The sequence below is a fragment of the Primulina eburnea genome, chromosome 10 (assembly GCF_022965805.1).
Source record: "Primulina eburnea isolate SZY01 chromosome 10, ASM2296580v1, whole genome shotgun sequence".
In the NCBI taxonomy this organism is placed as follows: domain Eukaryota; kingdom Viridiplantae; phylum Streptophyta; class Magnoliopsida; order Lamiales; family Gesneriaceae; genus Primulina; species Primulina eburnea.
This window is the reverse complement of record NC_133110.1, coordinates 406762-429347: the sequence shown is the minus strand read 5'-3', so window position 1 is coordinate 429347 and position 22586 is coordinate 406762. Positions and strand designations below refer to the sequence as shown.

At 38.5% G+C, this 22586-nt stretch overlaps 2 protein-coding genes across 8 annotated transcripts; both read right to left on the bottom strand.

Annotated features, from left to right (window-relative positions):
- Window positions 1-678: 678 nt before the first annotated feature.
- LOC140804014 (multiple C2 domain and transmembrane region protein 10-like) lies at window positions 679-4135 on the bottom strand. Its single transcript, XM_073159870.1, has one exon. The coding sequence runs from the start codon at window positions 3537-3539 to the stop codon at window positions 1029-1031; it is 2511 nt and encodes an 836-aa protein (XP_073015971.1). The 5' UTR covers window positions 3540-4135; the 3' UTR covers window positions 679-1028.
- Window positions 4136-7312: 3177 nt separating this feature from the next.
- Window positions 7313-22536, bottom strand: LOC140804013 (CLIP-associated protein-like). 7 transcript variants are annotated; one of them, XM_073159865.1, is made up of 22 exons: window positions 22308-22535; window positions 17020-17269; window positions 15077-15232; window positions 14877-14939; window positions 14623-14691; window positions 14262-14427; window positions 13695-13856; window positions 13254-13351; window positions 12816-12890; window positions 12670-12738; window positions 12510-12595; window positions 12316-12433; window positions 12013-12111; window positions 11588-11930; window positions 9618-11386; window positions 9380-9481; window positions 8724-8828; window positions 8546-8620; window positions 8397-8465; window positions 8223-8294; window positions 7926-8027; window positions 7313-7768 (listed from the first exon to the last, which is right to left on the bottom strand). In XM_073159865.1, the coding sequence occupies exons 1-22, from the start codon at window positions 22388-22390 to the stop codon at window positions 7610-7612; spliced, it is 4290 nt and encodes a 1429-aa protein (XP_073015966.1). In that variant the 5' UTR covers window positions 22391-22535; the 3' UTR covers window positions 7313-7609. The 7 variants fall into 7 exon arrangements, 5 of the variants coding, with proteins under 5 accessions (XP_073015966.1, XP_073015967.1, XP_073015969.1 ...); XM_073159866.1 differs by having other exon boundaries at window positions 8223-8291; XM_073159869.1 differs by having other exon boundaries at window positions 7684-7828; window positions 22308-22536.
- Window positions 22537-22586: the final 50 nt, after the last annotated feature.

The following is a 22586-nucleotide window of genomic DNA, read 5'->3' as shown; positions in this document are numbered from 1 at the left end:
CCGTGCACACGCTCAGCGCTCGGCAGCACTCGGCAGCGCCTGCCGAGAGCTCTCGGCAGGCGCGGCGCCGGCTGCGGATGCCCGCGCGGCCGCGCCTGCCACTGTTCACCGAGTTTTTTTTTTTCCTTTTCCGTCCCTTACACGTTCCGACTACTCGATTTATGTTCTTTCAACATATGATGAACTTTTTCGAGTTTTATTCAGAACAATCGAACTTAATATTCGTTCATTAAGCTTCGGTTTTCTTTTCGAATTTTTCCAAATCAAACACATTGATTTATTTGCTTAATTTTCATTCATTAAGCATCAAAATTCCAACACTTTTTAATCTAGAGAACCCGAGTGGTGGCCGTATACTTTGCGGTGTCCGAGTTGAAAGGAGTATCCAGTCGTCAACTTGGGTGGTTTTTTTTAACATTCTTGACAGGGTTGTTTTGGACCGATATCCTGATCTACTTGCTGAAAAACTTGCCTAAAGAACATTCTTGTTCTGTAGCATTCGTGATGACAGACTTTGCATTACATTTTACCATCCAAAGAATGCATTTTTATTCCTTTTTATTCTAGAGTTCAGACAGAAACAGTATCCAATTTCAGGAAGTTGCATTTCTTTTTGTATTGTATATGTTGTGCAAGTGAAAAAGGTAACAATTTTGTCGTAAACTTCCATTTTCACAACTCCAGGCATCTTACTTCATGATTGTGTTGATTTTATGATTATGCATGAATATGTCTGCAATCACTCGTTTTTAATATTGACTTGTGGGTGAATCAAACATGGTGTTGAGATATGATATAAAGTCACAGATACAACTGAATTTTAGTCGAACAGATTCAGGTTCTGAACAGATTACATCCATTTAACGAAGCAGAAAAGCAGCAAATGAGGTATCCTCCTCTACACCAGCCTAGAATCACCAGGAAAACAAACTTCGGATAAATTACAACAAAAGCCTTTCACCACCAAGATTTTCAGTTCTAGAACCTAGTCAAGCTAACTACAATCATCCTATGTGAATAATTGCATATCACAACATGCTATCTGCATTTGTAGGCAGCCTCTTGAAGAAATTAACAGCACTCGAAGGCAACTTGTTCCTGAACTTCGGTGGCCTCAGATAATACAAACCAAAGAAAGCCACCGCCCATCTGATTGGAACTAGATAGAATCCGAAAGCCGCCAACAAACATAATATCACGAACAAGAATGTAGCTCTCGGGTCACGCCAGCTTAGCAATGCTTGAAATCTCTCACCTTGTGTCGCCAGATCCCCCACCACAGTTTGAATCCTCCCAGCCACGCTCCTGAGTCGATCATATCTCATTCGAATAACCTCCGCACTTCTGCTAGTCGGGAAGGAATCAAATTCCTCATCTAGTTCATCTGGATGCACGCTCTCAGCATAGGAGAGTCGAGTATCCATGTGAGGTGGGTGCCGTGGGCGAGACCTATAACGCCAGAGCCCCGTGGCAGCTAGGGTTAGCAATATGCAAGGAATTATGAGCTCAGGCACCAACACGAGTGTCATGAATGCAATAACAAAGAGCGTCGTGTACACAGGTTTGTGCCAGTTTCTCAAAATCTCCAGCAACCTGGTCATGGCAACAAACCAGGCCAAAACATTGGTGAGCCTGAAGAAATTAGCTTTGCTTTTTCTCATGCTCCACATGTGTGAATCATGGTCTAGCATGTACTCCACCACTTCTCTTCCCAAAGGAGGCTCCGCTCGACTGAACCTTGAAGCCACCACATTCATCGCCTGGTACCTCAAACTATCCAACTGATTCACAGACAGTGGCTGCACATAATGCATTTTTGGCAGCAGGGGCATGGTGTACATATTGAGCATGTTGAACATGTTTGCGCACGAAAACCGTACTGCCAAATGAAGCTCTCCCATCTTTTTAACCCCAGAAGAATGCAGCATCAACAATGGGTAAGCATAAGTGTACACTCGGTCAGATTCAAGGGTAGACAACCGGATCCTAACTTTTCCTATTCGTATATCCCGGTTAGCAGTTCCACCCACCACATTCTTGTCGATCCGTGAATTGTCAAACACCCCAATGGATATTACAGTGCAAGGATCAAAGACTTCCCAAGTGTACTGTTCGTTCCATTTGGGAGACAAGCTATCAACAACAGTTCTAGTTCGAACCCATTTTTGGCCATACTTCGCCACACAATAAGAATCAGTGGAACCTCCTTTGCCATCTTTGATTTTCACAGGCATTATATTGGTGGCACCCAAAATACCAACTTCAAGCACACCAATGTGGGGCTTCCATAGCTGTTTAGCAGTGGGTCGAACATCGCTGCTATACATCGTCGCCTCATCAAGCACATGGTAGCCCCCCTCGAGAGAGACTCGAAGGTGAATTCTAGATGCAAATCTCACCACAGCTTTGGTCTCATTTGGGCTACTATATTGTGTATCCAGATTGAACCACCTAGATATCACAGACTTGTCATCTAGCCGCCTCTCGAGGTTCGCAACTGGAAGAATCGCCCTCCCTACAACCTCATCTCTATTTGGTATTAATCTATCCTCAACAGAGATCAACAAAAAGTCCTCAAAAGGCTCTGCTACCACAAACATCAATTCCTCATTCCAAGAAGGATTAGATAGGCTCCTATTTGCAGCAGGGGAAGCGCTTCTAGTCCTTAAAACCTGGTTCCCAACTTGAACTTTAGCAAAAAGTTCAGGATACCTCACCATATTCATAGAGGCACCTTTGTCTCCCAACACAATATCTTGTGCTTCAATTACACCCACTCTCAAATACCAAAGTTTGGGAGATAAATAAACTTTTGACTTAATCGAACACAACCCATCCAAATGCACATTTGCTGCCTTCGAATGCCAGGCCTCAGCAAAGGCCTCGTCTGCCTGAGTTCCAAACCAAATAGACACCATAATTTCACAACATTTAGCCCTGTCTCCCTTCTTATCCTCCATTCTATACCATTGAGGTGCTAACTGACTATCCGGTGGAACCCTTTTCGGGACCTCATTCAAATCAAACCAAACACGCCCTAAGAACTCTTCTTTGTTATTCTCCTTCACAAAAACCTCCACCACCGAGGATTGTATGCAATCCTTCGAAAAGGCAAAAACTTGGTCCCATTCCGCATTCCCCAAAGAAACCCTCTTTGTAATCCCTTTGTAGTTTCCAAGTTTCACCTCTGCCACCACTTCACCGCCAGCAAATATTGAAATCTCTCTAGCCTTCACTACTTTAACATACAAATACTGCATTTGCTCCACAAGATCATAAGTCGAGCTTGTTTTATCCTTGTTGACACCACCAAGATGTGGGCTTGTTTCCTTCAAAGCATACTCACTCGAAGCTCCACCAACACCACCTTGGCCACCACTCACACCGCCGTGGGAGGTAGCCAGAATAACCGGACGAGGAACAGTGGTTATAACTACAGGCTTGATATCACCCTGACCTGGCTCCACATTCTTCAAATGGGCCGGATTCTGTAGGCCCGACACCATTTTACCATTTTCTTGGCCCAACCCCACACCCATTTGCTCAGGCACCACCTAATTCCCGCTCCGCTGCTGCATTTTCTTGCTTTTCTTGGAAACCCCACCACCGCCACCGGAAACCGCCGACCCATTCTCACGACCACCACTGTTTATAACCTGTTTAACCTCCTCTTTCGAAGAAAGATAAGGCTTCAAACTAATCTCACCCCTCACATGCGAGAAAAGACTCCTTTTATCCAGCGTATAAAGCTGAGCCACTTCTTCCCCTTCTCTCGCAATACTCGACCCCGAAACCCTCACTTTTCCCAGGAAATTCCTACTGTTATTCGACCTCTTCTCGTTGAAAACGTTCACTTCTATCGTGCGGTATGGGAGGTCCGCAATGTCGTTCACATGAAAGAAGAGCTTCTCATTCCACACCGGGTTCAGGTCTCTGTACTTAACCTGAGTCTTCTGCCTCTGGTTCTCAAACTCCACCTCCACGAACGGCGAAGAAGACCCCTCGCCGTCTTTGGGCATCAGATTGTGCGCCCCCACCACCTCCACCACCAGCTTTTCCTTATTCATGCTTCCACACAGAAGAGATGTTGTTTAAAGCGTACAGTAATTCTTTAAACAAAGAGAGACGAAGAAGAAGAATGACAGACGGAGAATTGGATTTTCAGTGAGTGAAAACTTGGAAGAACGCAGCTCACTAACCCATGCAGGAATGACCACGCGCCATTAATGTTGGTAATCCAGATTTTGTTGCATGCATAATCAATCTCATAAAATATTAAACGTACATATTTACAAGTTAAATCCAATATAATTTTTACGTTTATCGTATTTGTTAAAAATAATAAAATTATTTGATTGGTTGAATTTAATAACTACAATAATGATGAGGTAAGAGAACCTGAAATAACAAATAAGATTATCGTTTATCGATATATAATTTAATTATTAGGTATTTTGGGGGAAAATAAAGTTTTTTTTCCAATTGCATAAAAACAATTAATTATCCTTTTGAAGTAAGTAAAAATGACATTCAAATAATAATTCAATAAAAAAGAGGCATAAAAAAAAAACGTGCTAAGTATACAGTTGGAATAACTTGATATTCTCAAAAATTAAACCTCAAATCATAAGTCCCTTGATATCTGAGTTCTTAAGTCTATCTTTGCTTCCAATCATGAGGTCATAAAATATGTATGTAGATGATAAAATAAATATATAACACAATGATTTACTATTTTTTTTTTAGAATTTTGGCAAACATTGTCGAAAAAATATTAATATTGTAAACAATTAATGTCTAATTTTATCATCAAACAATGAATGGATACTTGATTTTTGATCCAATATTTGATTTGCTCAATTTTTTTTTTACCAGTTTCTGTCTTGTAAAATACTTAAATCCTTAGCAAGAGATAAAGCGTCCAGATTTGGTTATTTATTTACACGTTAAAAATAAGAAGTTGTCTACCTTTTTTTTTAAAAAAAAAAACAACAACAACGTTCGATCACACAAATAAAAATTAGTAAAATGTAAATTATTTGAAATATAAAATATTTATATAAAGGTTTTGACTAAGAAAAGAAGTCAAAGGGAAGCATGCTGATCCGGGTCGGGTAGAATGTTGGGCTGGGCACTTCATAGGTGCGTGAAACACGGGATATATGTGCGATTGGAATATGAGAACACGCCTGTCAGCGTAGTGAGCAGTTTTCGACGCCCACTCGTTGCATCCGGGCCAGTGGATTGCACGCGCCCTCTCTCATTTTCCCAAAAACTTTATAAAATCTATCTAAAAATATCATACCGTAATATCATTTAAATTCAATTATTTTATATAACTAGCAACTTCTTTTCAAAATTATCAAAACATTTCTTCATATTTATATTACATAAAAAAATATGATTATAAAAATTAATTTGATTTTATTTTTTTCTTCAACGAATATTTTTGGGACAGCTCGATTCTATATGTGTACCACTCCCACATTTTCCACACTAATAAACCATTTGTATTTACAATTACAAATGGAATGCATGAAAAAGCGCGATGGCAAACGGCGACTTACATTTATCCCCAGAAAACGACCTTTCAGTTGTCACTTTCATCCCACATTAGCCAACGACTGAAGGAAAGGAAATGTAGCGACTCACTTTTTATTTATTATTTTATCATTTTTTTTTTGAAAAAAAAAAACCAATCTTTTGAAGTACGGTAAAACCTTTAATTTTGAATTTGAGGTTTGTACTGTAAGCCTTGATAAAAATTAATTCTTCATAAAAATGTAACATTTGATTAGCATAATCGGTGTGTATTTATATATATATATATATATATATATACACATAATTTTTTGTTATTTTGTGTTTAAATTTAAAATATTATAATTATTTTTTTGAATTTTATTTAATTTGAAATTTTTTTTAAAAAATCGTGTTAGTTGGTTTGATCGGGTTAGTCGGAGTCGTGTTCGAGTTGGATTGTATCAGCGTCGAGTTGAACAACTTTTAAATAATACTATCCACCAACCCGATTCAACCCACCGAATTGTCACATCTAACTAGGAAGCTTTCTTAAATATGAATTTAATATTGTTTGTTTTTTCTTGAAATTTAAATATAATTAGATTTCATATCTAACTTTTTTATTAACATCTAAATTAATAATTAATTGGAAATACAAACATAATCAGGGCACTTTAGGCTCTATGTTAAAAAATGCATTGACGAAAATTAATGGGTCGAAATTTTCACTACATTAAATTAATATTTTACTCTCTTACTTGATATATAGATATTTTAATATTTTTTTGGCTTTTAGTACCAATCTCATTAATAATTATTACAAAAAATTAAGTTTTATTTTACTAGTATTCAAAATTTTATTATATTATTATCAGAATATAATAAAGAACATTATATTATATTTTAATAAACAAATCTTATTTAAAAAAACAATTGTATGAACATTTGATTTGGTAAATGAATACTTTTTATTTTATTTTTCTTTTTATTTCTGACGTAGCTTTCCACAGTTAGTTTACTTTAATAGTTTATGAAATCCATGTAACTTCAAAACTTAATTTATTTATAATATTTTTGTAAACCAAAATATAATTTTTTAAAATCTAGTTCATGTTGATTTTATAAAAAATTAAAGATGATGTATTGTTCAAATTGTATAAAATATAGTTATCCATACTTTTTGAAAAATAAACATAAAATACAAGTTGGGAGAGTGATTGATCATCAAAATCTTTTGTAATGAAAAATAATTATTAAATTGCTAACCACGATGTTTGAATTTAATTTTTTATATCTTGTGAAAACATTTTCGTAAAATATTTTGAAATATTTGCTTTCAACCTGCGACCTGAATGTGATAAACAAAAACTTGTGTGAAACGATCTCATGAGTCATATTTTGTGAGACAAATATCTTATTTGGGTCATCCATTAAAAATATTATTTTTTATGTTAAGAGTATTATTTTTTATTGTGAATATCGGTAGGATTGACCCGTTTCCCAGATAAGATAAAGATTCGTAAGACCGTCTCAGATAAGACCTACTCAATGTCATAAAAGCCAATTTTTATTTTATTTTTCACTGAAAACCAGTTTTCAGTCGAGCAATGAATGACCAACTTTATGCACCAAAACATAGCTAACTACGGGTTAAATCATCATAAAAAAAAATCCATCGATTCCATTGACCTTCAGAAAAGAAAAAAAAAATTCCAGCCAAACCAACCATAATTTGTAGAGTCCCAATCATCAAAACGTGGTCATATTGTTATGAAAGTGAAACGAGGGAAAAACAAATCGAGATCGATTTCTTCACAAGCACAAATAAATGGGCTCAAAATAATTACGTTTCGGTCGCCACACACCCTAATAACAATCTTCTCCTCTGTTCTTCAACGTTTGAGTGAAAAAAAGAAACAAACCTACTTTCAAAAAATTAAATTAAATTAAATCAAATCAAATCAAGCAAAACAAAATGCCAACCCTTTCCTAGAAAATTTTAAACAAATATGTACTCACAAAACACACAGAGTTATCAAACTTGATAACTCCTCACGGAAAGATGCATCCAAGCCAAAAGCAGCTATCATTGGGTACCATCAATAGGAGTGCCAGTTCTCGCCTGCGATATCCGGTTTGCATAAATGCTTACAAGCCGTAGTTGTGTGCTGTTGAGCCCCTCCAAGTATGGCAAAAATGGTTTTCCAAGCATGACGTATATGTCGACCAAACAGAAAACAACAGTCTGCAATCCCATGGAAAAAGCATATCGATTATGGAACGAGTTGGACCATCACATTTTCATCTAAAGTAAAAAAATCGGGAGAAGGGACAATTTAAAAAAAATCAGTTTAAGTGTTTGCTATCATGTTTTTGATAAACCATTAGTTGACAGCTACCACCTTACGGACATCTGCACTCTGGCTCCCAAATGCATCGAAAAGAGCTGGCAAAAATGATGGAAGTTGGCCCATAAGTTCTTCCAGGGAGAGCCTACCAACAAGCTGCAGACAAATTATGTGGCGTGATCATCCACAAAAATTGGCTCTACTTTCTAAAAAATTCACGGATTTTTGGACACGATATAGTTGCGCAAATAATTAAAGCATTAGAATGTGATGTTGTGGATATTGATTGACCTAAGAAAAATGTGTGGATATTGATTGACAGCTAAAAAATATCCTCAAAGAGTTATTTACCTTTGTCAAACAGTTTATGCATGTAACAAGAGTTCTCTCATCCTCGGTGACGAGCAAAGGAACAATAACCTGCTACATCCATGGATCAAAAAATAAAAGAATTGCTTAGAAAAATGTAAAAAATAAAAAATATTCATATGAATCTAAAGTGTGAGATCAAAAGGTAGCACTCACACTTAAACACCTAAATGGATCATACTGAGATAGAATTATAGCTATACAATGCGCCAATTCATTAGATGCCTGAATTGATAAGCTCACACCGTAAGACGAAGTAAAAACAGCAAACAGAAACTGGTATAACTTGAGGAAAGAAAACGTACTTTCAGAACATCGTCTTTTGTTGCATGAAGCAGCTTTTCAATAACAATCTCGACAGAATCCTCCATAAAATCTTTCTGTAGTTAAAAACAAAAATCTTCATAAGAACAAGTGAAAAACCTGCAGAAGGGAAGACCTTAGGTTTACATCATTACAAGCTTGGAAATACAGATATCAAACCTGGTTCTTCAACATTTCACAAATAAGAGAGAGAGTCAACTCGCGAATAAATGGATCAGAATCATCCAGCACTTCAAGTACAGCAGTGAAAATCTGATTGAAGTACTGCACTAGGCAAATGAACACAAGGACCAATTATTTTTTTTTAAAAAAAATATAAGAAAGGAACCACAATATTTCAGCGTCACAAAGCATTTCAATACTCTATTCACTTTAAAACTCTCTCAAGGCAAAATGAATCAACCACCAAAAGAAACTGCATAAATGTGAAATGACAAAGGAGAAACAACTACGAACTAAACAATGTGTATGATGATTGTCGATCAGCCTGGCCAGGCACAAGTTTGACCCGATATTACCATAGACAAAAAATTTCAGAAAAAAGCACATAGGTCGGTATGAAAAGTCAAAATAAACATTTTATTGCCAACAAACAGGGAGTGGATGGATAAAGTTGGATAAATATCAATATGCTGAAATAAATCAACAATCAAATTCCAGCTCGAATGAAGTACGGAAGGAAAACAAAAGTATAAAAGAGCCAAATCTCGCAAATAATCTCCACTACTCCCTCAAGAACCCAAATTGATCATATTTTATGCATACAAACGAACAAGGAATTGTTCGAAAATTTAAAGTTTGACTTTCGGCAGTACCTTGCTCCAAATAGAGTGGTCATTTGATACAGATACTTCAACCAACTGTTGAAGTGCATCCCGCTTCTTTGCTGTAGGACTTTCATCATTGCCATTACAAATCTAGCCAAAAAGTGGGAAACAAGGAATAAAAAAGGGACTAGCTTACAATTAGGTTTTTGCATATAAATAACAATAGAAACAAAAACATGGTGACAGAAAGCTAGCCAGTGACAAATGTGGTAGATTTGAAACTCACCAAATGAATGATCTGGGGAATGCTTGGTCCCAGTTCTGAGGTAGAATTCAGTTTTAAATCAGAAAACCTAGGATTATTTGGTGTCGATTTGGGTGAGAGAGCACTATCAACCCCAAAGTCCGACTTTGGCAGAAAATCCCGATTGATATCCGAGCATGAAACTGAAGAAATCTCACCATTTGAATGGCTATCTATTGCATAAGTTCTAGCTTTATCACGGTCCGTCTTAGAGGCGTATTTAAAACTTTTGCAATTTGAAGGGGAGACTTCAGGGTATGAATTAGTCTCCATAACCTCATGGCGCAAGTTCTCTTGAATATCATCAGATTTTAAGTTGCCAATAGACCCTGTGATATACTGTGCATCTTGAAGAGAACTCCACTTCCTACCACCATCACTATCAACAGAACCAGAAGAATACCTTCCTAACAGCTGGCTGTTCTTTGATGCTCCAATGTACCCCTCTTCAGAAGAAGTTCCGATCAGATCAGATGGATCGTAAGAGGACTTACCACGTTTCTCTTTCTTACTTTGCAGAAAATTCACCAAGTCTACTTCAATGCGAGGAGTATGCTGCTTGAGGGCTCGTCTCAAAGAATTCTGTTCTTCAACAGGTAAGCTAAGGATAAAATGTATTACTGCTATTGAATCAAAATACGTGTAAACAGTTATTATACATGTGATGGCAGCTACTTTCAGTTTAGTATTTTTATCATGGACCAGCGGCGTTAATTTTGCAAGCCATAACTTTAGGATGCCACTATTAGCAGAGCCTTCAGAATTTGATGCATGCTTGTTAAATGAACCGATGGCAAACTCAATAACAGCTAATTTTGCCTTTGGAGAGCGTTGTTCATCCAATGATCGGAGAAAAGCTGGCAGAAGTGCATCAGTACCGTATGTTTTGCCAACAAGATCTAATGTAGTTGAGCAAGGTTGCCTAACTAATTCCTTTGGATCGATCAGCCGGGAGAAAACATGGGGTAGAATCCTCTCTAAGTAATTTTCAAATGGCTTTCTGCATGCTGGAATAAGATCGGCAAGTGTGGAAAGGGCAGCTTGTGCGACTTTATGATGGGGATCATCCAAATGTTGGAAAAATAGCTTCATGACCTTCTCAAAATACTGCAGTATTTCTTGAATTCCTCTCGTGTCCTGCTGTAGCAGAGAGCGAATATAATTAAATGCAGCAACCCGAGCATTCCAATCTGAATTAGAACTAAGACCCTCACTTAGAGCGTCATTAAGGGAAGCTGGACCATCTGCATAACTCGAGACATCTCCCAGTGGTAGCTGGATGTCATCAAAGCTCCTTCTCCTCCCTGCGGGCATCCGTCCAAGTGCATTCTTTCTTAAAAGTGGACGCTGAAAATGTGGTACATGGCTATTCTGGGAGTCCCTATAATTACCATCTTTATAAGATGCTTCCAAGTATTGCCTGTCAATATGGGAATTCATATATCTTTTCGACTCCTTAAATTCTGTATATTCTTCATTAAAACCTCTTTCCAGCTCTTTTTCAAAATTTCTCTTGGAAGGGTAAGTTGAATGCATAGACAGAGATTCACTTCCCAAGCTACTATGAGAAGATTTACCCGAATCTTTAGAAGCCTGAATTTGAGTGATGATATCTGACAATGCCAAACCTCCGTTGCGATTATTACCTTTAGAAATACCAGAAATTGTGTCTACAAAAGAATTTTTTTGACTATTTGAAGCTGGAACAGCAGGGGGAAATGGTGGATCACGAGAGGATGGTGGGTCCACTCCTGCACTAGGAGCAACGATATAAATAACTAGCTGTAATAGCTATTTAAGTATCGAGGCATTTTATCAACGAAACTGTCATTCAAAAAGATATTTATAATTATAAGAATCAGGCATTTGGTTGACGTATGGCAACATAGTCAACCGAACACTGCCAACACCAATGAAAATCACTAACTGATGGTAGAAAGCATTTTGAGTACCTAAGTCCAAACTAGAGGATCTGCTTTTGCCTGATACATCCAAGCCTCTCAACATACTTTCTATAGCAGTGACCTTTTGTTTGCTCGAGTGCAGCACACTTTCAAGCGTATGGTCTGTTACTTTACCCACAGACTTTGATTGCGAGAGCAGTAATCCAGATGTAATTGATGTCCCTGAAAGTATACTTGTACTTCTATCCATTGCAACTACGACAGAAGTCCCATGACCAGGAATGTTTGAAGGGACGGATGCCTGAGAGGTGTATGACAAGTTCGAACTCCTTTCGGGATTGGAAGGAGAAGCATGCCTTCTGTGCATTCCACCATCCTCATCGGTTAACACCTAGGAAAATATTCCTCTATAAGTTAATGTTGGAAGTATGAAGAGGATGCAGGTTGAAACCTTTCAATAGAAGAGTGTGTACCCTTTGAACCACCGGATCAAAAGACGAAAACAACCGCCGTGAGCGCTCGGGCCAGGTTTTAGCAAACATTCTATAACAGGTCCTAGCAGTAGATCGCACCTGTTGAGTTTAAATGTATCAAGTTGCGAAAATTACACAAAGAAAGACAGAGAAAGCAAATGAGAATAACTATTCAACAGAAAACATCCGAACATAAGCCCAGCCCAAATTTTCATTCAACAAAGTATAAATGTTAACAGAGTAGGTAAGCAGATAGTGTCCATGAGAAACAGATAAAAGAATTCACAGATAACACATCTATACCTCACTCATTGCATCAGCAACGCAACATCTAATGAGGTCTTCATAGAGGTCAGCCGAATGTTGTATTTCGGGAGCATCAGCCCAACATTCAAGGATTAGAAGCGCATATTCACAACACCTATTTTGGAAACAAAAGCAAAACAATTAAACCACAAGATATTGCAGCCCAGTAGCATAAAGAGTTACAGAAACACCTCGCACGAAGTATAGCACTGCGGTCATTCTTTGCAGAGTCAACTATCCGAGGAAGTACACACGAAACTTTGCAATTGCGCAACATCTGGGGAAAAGGTTGCAAATTACAAAAGTCGTGCAAGATCCAAGAAATATTGAACTAACTAAGAGAAATTATACCGTTTTAATACAGTTATCTGCGGATTCGGCAATAACAAGCACTTTTATCACCACAAGCTTGAAAAGGACCTATGTCGCAAGCACAGGTTAGAAACAAGAAAATTATAGTACCAAACTGGGGAAACTAGACACGAAACTTGTCTCACCGGAATAAAAACCTCGGCACATCCCTCGAAGTGTCCCAAGAGATCTTTTGATAAGAAGTTTAATAAATGGCAGGCCTAACAAAGTAAACAAGTAACCAGAATTGCAGATGATAAATCCAGCAAGTAACAAAAACAATTCCAATGGCCTACAGATACATTAGTGGACCAGTAACAGAAAGGTAGTTTCAGCACAACAAAGCATCAACACAGTCAAGTAAACTTCGTTTTCTAATTAAATGCCCAAACCAACAATTAGAAACCTAAAGCAAGAATAAAACTTCCAATCGCAAAATGCAGCCATAGATAACTCAACATATATTAAGGATACAACCGATGAAGAAAATTCCACAATGCAAACAACAACAGAGTTATCTCTATGGCAATTTAAGTAAGTCATTCTCAGAGGCACCAGTTAAGTAATAATGCACGTTGTCTCACCTGCTTCACAATGCTAGATCGTCGATCAGATAATTGTGTGCTCAAAGGACCGACCAACTGCTTGAGAAGTCCATGGAAACAAGGGTAATCAACTGCACCTGAACAGCAGAACCGAATTAAATATTTCACCTACCAAATACGGATGAAATAATTGATATTGCTCATAAATATGGACATCAAGAAGCATTCACTTATATCATCCAACATATAGAATAAACTTCTTTTCCAGGAACATAATTCTACTCTAAAAAATATCATCAGTTGCAATTCAAATGGGTAAGAAGTTGCTTTTATATTTATAATGTTACGTCAAGATAAAGGCTAACAATGTTTGATCCTTTGTGCATGCTATTCAGTACAATGGTAAAAACACATAAACACCTCCTTTTTAGCTATCATAGAAAGGGAAAGTCAACCTCAAATTTTGTGTACTCAACTCACCTCCAATCACAAGACCTTCAACTCTCTGCATGGCTGCAATCCTCATTGACCAATCCTTATCTGGCACAAGGGTCGAAGTAATCTTCTCAAACTCCCTGATGAGATCCCTTTCTGAATACATTGTAATTGGTTCAACAGGTTTCTCGGTAATATCTCCATCAGCTGCTCAGGACCAAGAATACAAGAAGTTAGCAAGCTTAATATTAAAGTGACAAAAAGCAATTGATGTTACAATAGTCAATTGCCATTTGCCAATAATTTTAGAGCAATGGAATTTTTTTTAACTTCTTTTAGTAAAAGTGAGCAGAACAATCCAATGAACATGTGTAACTTTACTTCCATAACTATATCAGCAGTAATAAAATCAATCTTTCCCACCACACATAATTCTGACAATTGTAAAGCATCTGAACAACTTGAGGTCCAAAATGAACTTTATAAAGTTCGAAAGCTGAGTGACTCTAGTGGTAAAATGACAATATAAGACAATTACAAAAAAAAAAATTGCTAAACATTGAAACGTATTTTATGATAACCATGTCTATACAATCCCACATCTGTACTAACCTCCAAATAGAGAAAGCCCACGAGTTGAGGTTTTGGACTTCGGGCTGCTTTTTTTGGGATTAATGCTTGCAGGCTTAGTCTCATTAGAAGAGTAATTGCTACCAATTGCATCTGAAGAGTAAACCTTCGGCTCAATTTTTTCTAATCTGGAATTAATATCTTTTAACTGCATCGATTATCATGTCAAAAAATGCTTGAGAAAAATAACTCCATTCAGAGTTCATTATATGTTAAAATAATGGGATTATTACACCGCGTGACCGCGTCAATAGTAAATAAAAACAACACTAAGCTTCATTTCTTGACAAGTGCCATGAACATATAGGTATCATAAGTTCATAACAAACAGTTTAGTTATTACCAATGTTGTAGATAAATGATGCCTGTGAAGTTCCTCAAGAAACTGTGTCCCAGCTTGAGTATACATCTCCTGTGGAAGAAGACATGGAAAAATGAAAGACAGAAGGTAAAACAATTCTTGACAGACAAAGTACTGCAATGCTTGATCTCATCTTACTCCATCCAAATGAGAATAACCAAACGGAGTTAGCCATATATAGTTGTGTGTGTGTGTGTGTGTTCAAACAGATATCATTAATCACTGATTTTACTTACCTCAATACATGCTGTGGCCGATTCTCTTACACCAGGATTTATATCATTCAACATTTGCAAAATCTAACATCCAAGAAGACAGTAAATAAAGCCACACTTTCTAACTCACATTTATATCATTCTTGGTTCCTCCTTCACTGAGAATTTAACACGTGAAACAACAACAGAACAACAATAAAAGATGAAAGAGGACAACATACAGATGGAAGAATAGCATGTTGAAGGGGAAGTTCTGTTGACACAAAGAGACCAATTGCAGATGTGACAGTACGAGCAAACTCTTCTCGAACTCTCCAGCTTTTGTGAGTCCAAGCATAAGATCCAGCTCTTTCAACAATGATTGTAGGGGAAGACACCTTCACATTGTCAATATTTAACCTTCTGAGAATAAACGTAGAATCGATAAAACACTCAAATCCAGTTTAGAAACTCTAAATCTAGGAGAAAATTCTTTAAATCAAAGGACTAAACTGTCTATTTGCCCCAATCAAGACACAAATAGCTCAGCAGCAACAGAAAATCTGAAATGCTTTAAGAGCTGCTCGCTCAACTCCACTACAAGTTTGAGGAAACATTACACTAAAAAAAAACTGTAAAAGGCCAGAACCAGTAAATTTTTGCTGTTGCTCATATCGACTATTGTATGAACGAAGCAGAAACTGAATCAAATTATCAACATCTCTTGATTTTTCCATTCTCAACAGCTAAAGCACACTGCATTTTGGAACCTGAGCATGAGAGAGAGAGCATGGGCCACGAAGAATTCCATGTGAGAGGGCATCATTTTTAGGAGGGATAAATATGACTGCAGAACTTGGCTCAAGAAAAAGAGATATCATATCCACAGTCGAGTTTGAGTGGGATAAAAGAAAGATTAAAGTTGCAATAACACATCCATGGTTAAAAATAAAAGTGGTAGATAAACTGAGAACGTTGATCAGCTTAAGTATAAAGATATACTAATAACACGCGTTTAATGCTTACATATACATATTGGGGAAACGATCGATTGAAATTTATCTTTGCATTCGTGAGCATAAAAATATTTAAAGGGCAGTAGAAGTTTTGAATTGCATAAAATTTTACGAACATTTAAATGGAGGAGATCAAGGAGCAGCAATGAGACATAAGGATCAATAAGGAAGAAAATGTCTCATAGCATGACAATTGAGATAGAGAAAAATATGTGAGACTTTCTTTGGATTAGCTATGATAAGTCGAATCAAACAATCTGGTTAATTCGGAAATATGTCAACAGATCAAGAGGAAAGGAGGTTTGGGTTGCCATTGTAGGTCAATATGGGTTTAGTTTCGGGGGATGGGGGAATCTAAGCATTGCTATCAATTCATTCTTTCTCGAAGTAAAGGTGGGATTGGACTTTTGAGAAAATATATAACAGTTCACGAAAAATGCATGCTAAATTCGTGCACAAGAAGCTGCAAGTGGATGCACTGAGCATGTTATGCTTTATCCATGTCCCATCACCCTATCAAATCACTATGACATAATCTCCACACAAAATCCTTCAATATGTACTGGGCCAATGACACCATGGACAAAAGACAACACACATTGGTCGAGTAGTTTAATAGATAACTTTAAAGTACATTAAACACATCTACGCAAGTGAGAAAAATATTGAATGGCCTAGGATATCCATTAATATTGAGAGAGTGCAGTTTCTAAAGATGAATTCCTTCGTCACAATTAGAATAAACTTTCCTAATTCCCCTAGCATAACATGTAGTGGTAATGTGCAATGGATTAGTGGCACATTACACAAAGTGAGAAACAGTCCCACATGAAATTTTAAATAAATGCAAATGAAAGCCTATCAGCAAAGTGAATTTGAACACTACATATCTGATATTAAACTTTCTGAACTCTGAATCCTACATTTGTAACTAATGCAAAAAACAATTAAGAAAAGTTGTGATTCAGCAAGGAAAATTAGTTCGGCATTTGATTAGTATCCATTCTGAATAGTTATCATATTTAAGATTTTGATAGAATAAGTTCAAATAACAGCGTAAAAAAAGTAAACCACACGGACAGACGAATGACAACCAAAATTTGAGAACAGACCATTCGAAGAGAACTAATAAGCGTGCTAGTGAGCAAACCAAGAATCAGACAACATACTTCCATGAGAGTAAGCAAAAGCCTCCTCGCAGCATCCCTGACAGGCTGTTTGGAGTCTCCCAATCTCTCGACTACAGCGGGTACGAGAGCATTAAAGTGGAGCTTCAAATGTTCGCCGGAGAGCACGGCAGCTGAGTCAAGTGCCTGCAGAGCACCCTGAGACACTCTGAAATTGTTGTCCTTCAAGAGATCTAAGCATACGTCGACAAGTGACGCCACCTCCGTCGCCGAATAAGTCTTCCTCGATGCTGTTGGTCCCACGTGCGGAATTTGAGATAATAAAACCCGAAAATAAAGAATAAACTGGACACCGAGATTTACGTGGAAAACCCCTAATAATTATTAGGGTAAAAACCACGGGCAAGATGAAAAGAATTCCACTATAATATTTTGTGGTGTACAACTCACTCACTGTGTTTCCAAAGAGAACACACTCTCTTAATACAGGAGAACAAATACCTCACAAATAATATAGAACTAATAGAAGAGAAGAGAGAAAACTCATGATATTACTTGAGATTGGGATGCACCAACTGATGAAGGAATGCATCTATTTATAGATGCAATTCCTCGTCTGAACAAAAGTTTCGTTTCAAACTTTTCAAACTTTGCATCCCACGTTTTTCTTTTTTATTCAACCAATTCGTCTGACATGGAATAAATGCTTGTGCCTAAATGTTTCTTTGACTTTTCTGCCAACATTTCTCCCACTTGGAGATTTGATTGAGAATCAAACACATCTCCACACATCCTTTCAATCTTGCCATTCCCTGCTGCTTACGTTTCCGCTAGACCACTTGAGGATCTACACCACTCAAACTTTTCAATGTTTACTGGCTTGGTCAGAAAATCAGCTATGTTTTCCTTTGTATGGATCTTCTGCATATCCACACTTCCTTCTTCTACTACTTCTCGCACAAAGTGAAATTGTACTCCAATGTGTTTCGTCCTGGAATGAAAGGCTGGATTCCTTGCAATGTGCAAGGCACTCTGACTGTCACAAAACAAAGGAACACTCTCTTGTTTGTGCCCGATCTCCTCCAATAACCTTTTAATCCATATTGCCTCCTTACAACCTTGAGTAGCTGCCATGTATTCTGCCTCTGTTGTAGATAACGCCACAACCGTCTGCAGTTTTGAAACCCAGCTTACTGCTCCCCCTGCAAGTGTAAACACATAACCAGTAGTAGATTTTCTCTTGTCAGGATCACCTGCATAATCTGAATCGACATAGCCCCTGAGTGTAAAATCCGATCCTCCATAACATAATGCAGCATTCGAGGTACCCTTGATGTATCTAAGGATCCTCTTGACAGTGCTCCAATGCTCTCGTCCAGGATTCGCCATATACCGACTAACTGCTCCCATTGCTTGAGCAATGTCCGGTCTTGTACATATCATGGCGAACATCAAACTCCCCACTGCTGATGCATATGGTACTCGAAACATCTCCATCCTCTCTGCTTCACTGCTAGGACACATCTCGGAGGATAACTTGAAGTTAACAGGAAGAGGGGTCGATATTGGCTTACTATCTTGCATGTTGAAGCGTTGCAAGACTTTCTTCAAATAATTTTTCTGGGAAAGCCAAATCTTTCTGTTACTTCTGTCTCGGTGAACTTGCATCCCTAGAATCTTGTTTGCTGGTCCCAAGTCCTTCATATCAAATTCCCTAGCCAACTGTGCCTTCAATCCTTGGACCTGATCTTTGTTGGGGCCTGCTACCAACATGTCATCCACATACAACAGCAAAATGATATAATCATCACCAGACCTCTTGAAATACGTACAAGGGTCTGCACTCAGTCTGTTGTATCCAAGGCTCATGATATAGGAATCAAATCTCTTGTACCAACACCTCGGCGCCTGTTTGAGACCGTACAGAGATTTCTTCAACCTGCAAACCAAGTTCTCTTTGCCTATTTCCGCAAAACCTTCTGGCTGGAGCATATAGATTTCTTCTTCAAGATCTCCATGAAGAAATGCAGTTTTCACATCTAGCTGTTCTAGATGTAGGTCAAACACCGCACACAATGCCAACACTACTCTGACTGTTGTAAGCCGAACCACAGGAGAAAATATCTCATTGAAGTCGATGCCTTCTTTCTGAGCATACCCTTTTACCACCAATCTAGCACGATACCGCTCCACTTGGTTATTGCCATCACGCTTGATCTTATAGACCCATCTGTTTCCAATGGCTTTCCTCCCTCGTGGTAGTGTAACAAGATCCCAAGTTTTATTCCTGTCTAATGCCTCCAACTCTTCTTGCATTGCTATCATCCATAAGGATACATCTGAGCTTTGAGTAGCCTCGTGGAAACTCGATGGCTCACCATCCTCTGATAATAGGCAATATGCAATGTTGCTTTCAGTGACATAATCTGAAAGCCAACCTGGAGGTCTTCTGTCTCGAGTTGACTGCCTCACATTGGAAACCTCAGACTCAACATGTTCTTGTTCTTCGTGCTCTGGTACTGCTTCACAAGAAACTTGACCTTCGTCTGTCTTATTCTCCGCCTGAAATGTAGTAGTTTCTGAATTATGTGTGCCTTTGTCTCCCTTTACTTTATCTTCCTCGAAGATAACATCCCTGCTGATGACAAGCTTGTGAACAGTAGGATCCCACAAGCGAAACCCCTTTACTCCATCAGCATAACCCAAGAAGATACATTTTCTGGATTTCGAATCCAACTTTGATCTTTCTTGCTCATTGTACAGAACGTACACCGGACTTCCAAATGTATGCATAAGAGAATAATCTGTCGGCTTCCCGGTCCACATCTCCATCGGAGTCTTCAGATCAATCGCCACTGAAGGAGAACGATTGATAATATAACAAGCGGTTTTGACTGCTTCCGCCCAAAATGACTTTTCTAGACCCGCAGTCCTCAACATAGCTCTTGTTCTGTCCAACAAGGTCCTGTTCATCCGCTCCGCCACTCCATTCTGTTGAGGTGTGTAAGCCGTCGTGAACTGTCTCTTGATGCCCTCATGTTGACAATATGCATCAAACTCGTCACTGGTATATTCTCCTCCATTGTCAGTCCTCAGACACTTGATTTTCTTTTCAGAATCAAGTTCAACCCGCGCTTTGAAATCTTTGAAGACTTGGAAAACATCTGATTTCTTCTTGATTGGATACACCCAACATCTCCTAGAGAAATCATCAATGAACGAGACAAAATATCTCGCTCCTCCTAGGGATACAACCGGTGCTTGCCAAACATCCGAATAAATCAGCTCCAATATGCTTTTGCTCCTGGCAGTAGAAGTGCCAAACTTTAATCTGTGTTGTTTACTGGTAACACAGTGCTCACAAAAGGGTAGTGACACTTTTGTAAGTCCCGGCAGCAGCTTCCGTTCTGAGAGAATTTTCAACCCTCGTTCTGACATATGCCCGAGCTTTCTATGCCATAACACTGTTAATTCTTCTCCTGAACCAATTGATGCAACAGCTAGTTCTGCCTCTTTGTGTGTTTCTCCCAAAAGTACATACAGATTTGCAGCAACCTTTTCCGCCTTCATAACCACAAGCGCGCCTTTTACAATTTTCATGATCCCTTTCTCGATCCGAGTTTTGCACCCGATGTCATCCAATTGCCCCAAGGACAAAAGATTTTTCGCCAGTCCTTTCACATGTCGTACCTCCTGTATGGTGCGAATGATGCCATCAAACATTTTAATTTTGATAGTACCGACCCCAGCGATTTCCAAGGCATGATCATTTCCCATGAATACAGATCCTCCTGAGACTGGTTCATAATGATCAAACCATTCTCTCCGAGACGTCATATGCCACGTCGCTCCTGAATCCATAATCCATGTGTCACAAAATTTGTGTCTGCCTTCTGCAACTGTTGCTGCTTCGCTGAATAATATTTCACCACTGCCTGAAGTACTGGCCACATTTCCTTGAGAACTCTTCTCGATACTCGTACACTCTTTCTTGAAGTGCCCTTTACCGCCACATTTAAAGCAGTAAATATTTTTCTTCTTACTTCTCGACTTTGATCTACCTCGCCTTTGGCTCCCACTGGAGTCACGGTCCATGAATCTTCTTCTTATCATCGGTAACGCCTCTGCCTGCTTCGAGGATACCAACCTATCTTCCTTATTCTTGCGCCGGCTTTCTTCTCCGAGAACCGCAGTTAAGACATCGTCGAATCTTAGAAAGCCCATAAGAATATTGTTGGTAATGTTGATGATAAGTTGATCATATGAATCCGGTAGACTTTGAAGTAGAAGCTTCGCACGTTCATTTTCCCCTATTTTATGCCCCATGGAAGTGAGTTGGGCAAATAGAGTATTTAGTGTATTGATATGGTCGGTCATCGATGAGGATTCCGTCATCCGAAGAGTATAAAGCCTTCTCTTTAGGAAAATCATATTGTGTAGCGACTTGACCTCGTACATCTTTGTTAGAGTATCCCAGATAACTTTAGCTGTTTTTATCTCAGAGATACTTGACAAAACTTCGTCTGCTATAGCCAAGTGTAAATTGGCAACAGCGTTGTCATTCATCTCATTCCACTTTCCATCATCCGCAATCTCCACCGGTCTGTCTCCAATAGCCGCCAAGCAATTCTCCTTTCTTAAAATTGCTTGTATCTTTATTTTCCACAGCATAAAATTGCTTCCGTTGAACTTTGCTATCTCGTACCTTCCCGCCATTACGTCTACAACAATTTTAGTAGACCGGACAAAATAATCTCGCCTTAAATAAAAAATCTCGAAAAATCTTTTCTGATGTGGAAGATCAGTCTAGGCTGCAACCACAGAGCATACTCAGAATCTTAAGAAATTTTAAACCAAGGCTCTGATACCACTTGTTGGTCCCACGTGCGGAATTTGAGATAATAAAACCCGAAAATAAAGAATAAACTGGACACCGAGATTTACGTGGAAAACCCCTAATAATTATTAGGGTAAAAACCACGGGCAAGATGAAAAGAATTCCACTATAATATTTTGTGGTGTACAACTCACTCACTGTGTTTCCAAAGAGAACACACTCTCTTAATACAGGAGAACAAATACCTCACAAATAATATAGAACTAATAGAAGAGAAGAGAGAAAACTCATGATATTACTTGAGATTGGGATGCACCAACTGATGAAGGAATGCATCTATTTATAGATGCAATTCCTCGTCTGAACAAAAGTTTCGTTTCAAACTTTTCAAACTTTGCATCCCACGTTTTTCTTTTTTATTCAACCAATTCGTCTGACATGGAATAAATGCTTGTGCCTAAATGTTTCTTTGACTTTTCTGCCAACAGATGCTTCGAGTAGTTCGTGGAGACGCTCGACGCCAGCCATCCTCTCCTTGGTGTCCTTCGCACTCGCCAACTCCAATGCCTCCTCCATGACGGCGGCAGGCGTATTCCGGGAATTCCCCGCGATCTGGAAGGCTCAGGATCAGATCTTCGGGGGACGAGCAGAGTTAAACTGACAAAAAGGGAAATGTGACGAAGGGAAAGGAGAGCTTTGCCAGATCGACGGGTCCAAAATAAATTGTCTGAGGTTCAAATTCTTTTCTTTTAATTTTTTTTTTATTATTTCC

What these genes read in the sequence shown, in the direction of transcription:
- LOC140804013 (XM_073159865.1), bottom strand. Translation starts at nt 22,390, where the DNA reads ATGGAGGAGGCATTGGAGTTGGCGAGTGCGAAGGACACCAAGGAGAGG. An exon ending in AGTGCTATACTTCGTGCGAG is followed by an intron (nt 12,434 to 12,509) that starts GTGTTTCTGTAA and finishes TTTCCAAAATAG; the next exon opens with GTGTTGTGAATATGCGCTTC. An exon ending in ACCACTCTATTTGGAGCAAG is followed by an intron (nt 8,829 to 9,379) that starts GTACTGCCGAAA and finishes TGCCTAGTGCAG; the next exon opens with TACTTCAATCAGATTTTCAC.
- LOC140804014 (XM_073159870.1), bottom strand. Translation starts at nt 3,539, where the DNA reads ATGGGTGTGGGGTTGGGCCAAGAAAATGGTAAAATGGTGTCGGGCCTA.